The sequence below is a fragment of the Propithecus coquereli genome, unplaced genomic scaffold, assembly GCF_000956105.1.
Source record: "Propithecus coquereli isolate 6110/MARCELLA unplaced genomic scaffold, Pcoq_1.0 Scaffold210, whole genome shotgun sequence".
Taxonomy (NCBI): Eukaryota; Metazoa; Chordata; class Mammalia; order Primates; family Indriidae; genus Propithecus; species Propithecus coquereli.
The window spans coordinates 42,282-47,820 of NW_012146079.1; the positions used below are offsets into that span (position 1 = coordinate 42,282).

At 56.9% G+C, this 5,539-nt stretch overlaps 1 protein-coding gene across 1 annotated transcript in view; it reads left to right on the forward strand.

Annotated features, from left to right (window-relative positions):
- LOC105810362 (putative neuroblastoma breakpoint family member 7) overlaps window positions 1-5,337 on the forward strand; it is a 20,675-nt gene extending 15,338 nt beyond the window's left edge. The window contains exons 12-14 of the mRNA XM_012644333.1: window positions 903-954; window positions 1,817-1,983; window positions 5,066-5,337. Of these exons, the coding sequence (XP_012499787.1) occupies window positions 903-954; window positions 1,817-1,983; window positions 5,066-5,337 (491 nt within the window). The remainder of the gene's footprint in view (window positions 1-902; window positions 955-1,816; window positions 1,984-5,065) is intronic.
- Window positions 5,338-5,539: the final 202 nt, after the last annotated feature.

Genomic DNA, 5,539 nt, shown 5'->3' on the forward strand with positions numbered 1-5,539 from the left:
GAGGGGCGCAGGCTGGCAGAGGACCTCGCCCGCTGGCTCAGCCCAGGTGCGTGGCCACAGCCCTCCTGACTCTGAGCTGCTCCCAGGTGCCGGGTCACTGGTGACTCCAACCTCTAATCATACGTTTCCCTGCTGTTCTGGTTCCACGTCAAATTTGTGTCCCTGTGAGGGTCAGTAGGGCCTGGGTGGGAACAGAGAAGAGAAAGTCACTGGGCAGGAGTTCATGGCCGTCCAACTGTCACTGTCCTCCCTGACGGAATGTGGCCTCTGGAGCAGGAGACAGAGTGTTAGAGAGCCAAGAGCCCTGCACTAGAGTGACAGTCTCTGGAGCTCTTGCCTGAGCGCTGGCCGTCACAGCCGTAGGTCAGCCATGGATTTATCCTGTCTGGACCTCTCTGCCACCATCTGTAATTGGTCACATAATGTGCTGCTCGGTAGCTGTGACTGTTGGATGAGCAAATGCTCAAGGATGTACTTCCAGTGGGGATAAATGTTCCAACTGTTTGGGGCTGATCTAGTCAAAGCAGTGTCTATGTGACAGTTTTGAAGGGACATAGAGCCCTGAGCTTCCTTATGGAAGACGGGGCAGAAAGCTAGAGAAATCCAGAAGAAATCGTGCAAGTATCCAGTGATCCTGAGGCCAAAATATGTTTTAACTTTTCCCTATAAATTCGGAGCTCACCATGATAATGATCCGCCACATTGGGGGCATTTTCCAGGACGGATCAGCACGTCGACCCTCACCACTGCTTTGACGTCAGCAGATGAGCTGGGTTCGGTTCTCTAATGGTACCCTGAGCTCACACAGATAATCTGTCTCCATGCCCAGATAGGCCGGAACATGAATCATGGTGGAAATGGAACTATTGTTAATGTCTGGACATTTCTGAATTTGTTTGCAGAGAACTGTGAAGATGAGGAAGATAAAGAAGATCTAGAATCACTGGCCTCCAGGTAACAATGAATTATCGGGGGCTAGTAGCAAGGGTACAACATGGCAGGGCAGGGTGGTATCTAAGGGACAGAACGTGAGGTCAAAGTCACCAAGATTTCAAATTCAAGGGAAAGTGAGGCTACTCTTTGGACTGATGGCATCCACTGGCCAGAGCTGGCTGAGTCCTGCAGCAAGGGTGTCCTCCTCCTCCCGAGGCCCATCTACTTCGTGGCTCTTGCAGTGTGAGTGTGATCAAGGGAACTAACCAGTCTCAGCATCTTGTCCTTGGATAGATCACGTAGTCTCCTGTGTGACGCTGTAACCTGCGGGACGTGCGTGTCTGCTGTCTGCAGTGTCGCCTTAGTTCATTGACAGGAATGTCATTGCAAGCAACGTAACCAGACCAAGCAGTCTTCCTACGGCACAATTTTGAAACACAAGCCTAGAACACAAGAGATCTCAGGGAGTCTATAGTGCCTCAGGCCGTGTGTTCCCTGCACTGCCGAGTGTGAAATGCACCCTAATCTGTGTGCAGGGTCGACCCAGCGTTGTGCTTCCCTGTGTGCTGTGTGTCCTGCCTGCACCTAACAGGGTGTCTGGGGTGTCTTCCTCCTTAGCTGCTCCTCTTGTCAGTGCGCTTTGCCCTGCTGTGTGGTCTTTCTCTCTCTCTCTCTCTCTCTCTCTCTCTCTCTCTCTCTGTCTATTATCCCCATTCCCAAGGCAGCCAAGCTGTGCCCACGGCAGAGGAGGAGGTGTCCTGCCTTCTTTGTGAACGGAGGCTACATGCCCTTGGACCCCACCCTTCTGCTTCCCGTCAGGCCCCACGGGGTGCTCAGGGGTCTCGTCCCTGCTGCCTTCATCTTTGGCTCTTCCTCTCTCCAGTGTGTACAGTGAGCCGCAGGAGGACACAGGGATTGGAGGACTGTCACAGGCACTGACTGAGCAGGATGTCCCTCCTGGAGCTGACCTGTCTGACTGCCAGGAACCAATCAGAAGCGCCGCCTCCCTGTCTGATGAGCCTGAGGTTGGCTCTGTTCTGGATGGAGCGGGTGAGTCCTCCCGTTATCAAGCCGGTCAATGTCACTGGTGTCCCAGGTGGCCTCCGTGTGCTCAGTCCTCTGCCTAGGCTGAGCCATGTCCCTCCAGGCCTGCCCAGGACACCTTGTTGATTCCTGTCAGGGGATTGGGGAGAGGTTTCTGCACAGAGGAGAGTTGGGTCTGGGAGCTTTGCCATCTTCCCAGCGCCTGGCGTGTCTCTGCCAGCCTGGCCCCCTCTGCCCTTGCAGGCCATCGATGCCCAGGCAGGTCACAGCCCCTGCAGCACGTGCACAGCAGGGTCTGGCCGAGCTTGCTCCTGAGGGTGGCCCTTGCTGTCTCCTGCATGTCCCAGGTGGGGTGTCTCCGGTCTGCAGGTGGAGCTGCAGCTCCAGGAGGCTCGGTGGGAACTCAACCAGGGGCTCAGAGGTCCTGGTCTCTCCCACCCTGTCCCTAGGGTGTCTGCTCTCAAGTTGGCTGTCCTGGGGCCCTTGTAAAGCTTCAGCCTGAGTCTCACACCCACCCCATCAGGACTGGGCTCCCACGAGGAGGAAGGGACATGTCCAGACACACGTATCAGAAGTGACATGAGTGTGGGAGGGGACGGCCCTGCCAGGCATCATTGACCACGACCAGGAGACGCCAATTCTCCTCTGCAATCGGGTCCAAATTACAGAAGGCCGCCTCCTGTGTGGCTTCCCTGCGATAGTGTGAACAGTGTGTGTGTGCAGTGCACAGCCGGGACCCAGCAGCAGTGGCACAGGCGGTCTGCCTTGCCCACCCTCTCCCTTCAGGGAAAACCTGACACACACAGCATGAGTGTCACCTAAATTATACACTGATGTTTTAGTGAGGGATTTCTCCACATAGCCAAGTAACACCGTGCACAGAAATCGGGAATGGGATGGGTGTTGCTCCTTGTCCTGTGCACGGACAGCATCTCTGCAGTGTGTCTTGAGCAGGCTCAGCCCTTAGGGAGAGAGGCTCCCGGCCAGCAGCAGGAATGTGCCACACGCCCTGGCCTCCCTGTAAACTGTCCCCTGAGGGGACCAGGCTGGGGAGACCTGGCTCTGCAGCCATTCAAGAGAGGGGTGGGAAGGGGTTCTTGCGGCTCAAGGGCCATGGGTGAGACCAGGCTGCGTGGAGAGCCACTCTGTCTGAGTCTGCACTGCTGTAAATGGAAGGTCCCCAAGGGAGGACAAGACTTCCCTGGGGCGCGGCTGTATTAGCGGCACCTGTTTAACAGTCTGTGGAGGAGGGTCCAGGATTGGTGGGGGGCTGCACCTCTGCACACAGGTGCAAACCTGAGAATGATCACCCTTGACATTCGAGACCATAGTGGGGTGACACCCAGCTTCAAATATTTGAACGACCTAAGGGACTGGAGGGGAGATGAGTTTTGTGACAATCAGGAGGCAAAATAAGGAAAAACGCGTGAAGGAAGCCTTCAGGGCGTCAGGAGTGGGCCACATACTCAGGAAGGTTCCTGACCACCACGACTGTGCAGGGGGAGAGAGACAGACGGGGAGGCAGTGAGCCCACCTCCTGGGAGAGTAGAGAAGGGACCCGGTGATGTGTTAAGTCAGGGGAGAGATTCCAGCCTCAGTGCGCCCTTCAGTCCTGCCAGCTGTGTGACGCTTGTCTCTGGGCTCCACAATTCCTTCCACACAAGGTGTGTCGTTTGGAGATGTTTCCCTGGGAGCCCAATATGAACTATCCTGGCCTCTTAGTGAGTGTCCCACTTGAGTGATGGTTCATGGTGGCAAACTGTGCCTTGAGTAACTATGGAGGCCACACAGGCCGAGGGAGGAGCTGTGGACAAAGACCTGGACGCCGGGAGGTCCCTGGTGCAGGGCTGGGGTCAGGGAGGGGCAGCCTGACCCCAGGGGAGGATCTGTACCAGGCAGTCAGGGAGTGAGGTTGGATAAGAACGTGGGGCCACAGTTAGCAGGACCACAAGGCAGGGGCAGGACGTGGAGTCATGTCGTGGGTGTGGAGAGGAAGTTTTCAGAGGCCGAGTAGGACGTGATCAGAACAGGACTGTGGGGGATGAGCCCGGCGAGGCGACTGACAGGGTGGAGGCGGCAGCGTCAGGGAGAGCAGTCAGGAGGAGACTGCGGGGATCCGGGCGGCCATGGGGAGAGTCTGACACAGTGTGACTCTCAGGAAGGTGACGCAGAACAGACACACCAAGAACATTTTCAGGGAAACTTGCTCCTTGGTGCAAATGGGGGTGCGCAGTGGGAGGACACAGAGGAGCCCCAGCCCTGTGGAGCAGCCCTGTGGACCACGGTCCCTGCTCGGCCCTCCCTGTGCTGTCGGGGCCTCGGGTGTCTCTTCTTAGCCCCGTCCTGAGAATGTCATTGACCTCCCTGTGGAAGACACGTGTGTGACGGGGACTTGCGCAGGACCCGCTGGGCGAGTGGGGGGTTGGGGGGGTGAAGCTGTCGCTGCTTCCCTGAAAGACCACATGATCCGGTCTCCCTCCTGGCCCCATGTTCCCACCAGGGGACTGGCACCTCTTCTACATTGCTCGTGGCTGCTGACACCCTCTATGAAGCAGTAGAGTCACGTATGTGTGGGCTCCGGGGAAAAATTACAAACGGGAAATTGACAATGCTCCGAAACCCTGAACACTTCCCTTCACTCGGCACCTGCTTTCTAGCTGCTCAGCACCCCTTTCCACGTCTCTGTGTCCTTTCAGCTCCCCTCCTCCTGTTCCTTCTCTCTGTGGGAACAGATCGCTAACTCCCTCCTATGCCCAACAGCCTCTCTGGAACCTTCTCTCTAGGATGAAAGACTAATGCTCATAGGAACAGAATGTGGGCGTGTCCCTGTCTGTCCATCCAAAGCCCTCTGAGCTCCAGTGGGTGATTTTGCACTTCAGGGGCTCTGCTGCCTGGGCCCCTGGTGTCTCCACATCCCCAGGCACAGATCTGACAGGTGGCATCTCCTTCACATACTGGATGTCTGTCTGTGTGGCCTGGGCCACTGGGTGGTCTCACTCACCCACAGGGACACCTGAGATGGGGCTCTGGGAGAATTTAGCAAAGAGAGAACTAGGATTATTCCCACTGAAGCCTCTTCTCCTTTCAGCTGCCATGCAGCAGACCTGTCCCCAAGGGCCTTGGAGTGGAGACTTGAGCTCCTACGTGTCACAGGTGCAAGATGGAAAGACACAGCTGCAGCCAAGCACCCTGGTGACCCACTGTCTGCAGCTGCAGCTGGACCAGCAGTGGGGTCCTGGCTGTGGCTTAGCCAGAAGGAGCCTCCCCTGCGCCCCCTGGAGCCTGGCAGCCAGCGCTGACTCTGGGCTCCAGTGGCTGCTCTTCCCAGGTGGGGAAGGAGTGGGGAACAGGACGCTCTAATGAGGGTGTTGCTGTCACAGTGCAGGGGGTGGAGGGGACAGTGGGGCCCCTCCATGCTCTCTCAGGAACAGGTCGAAATCCAGGTGCTCTCACATTGTGAGAAGAACAAGGTCTTGAGGTTTGGGTCAGACCTGCCCTCAGGTCCTGGGTGTGCCGCTTCCTGGCTGTTCACCTTGCCTATGGCACTTGTCTTGTTAGGTCT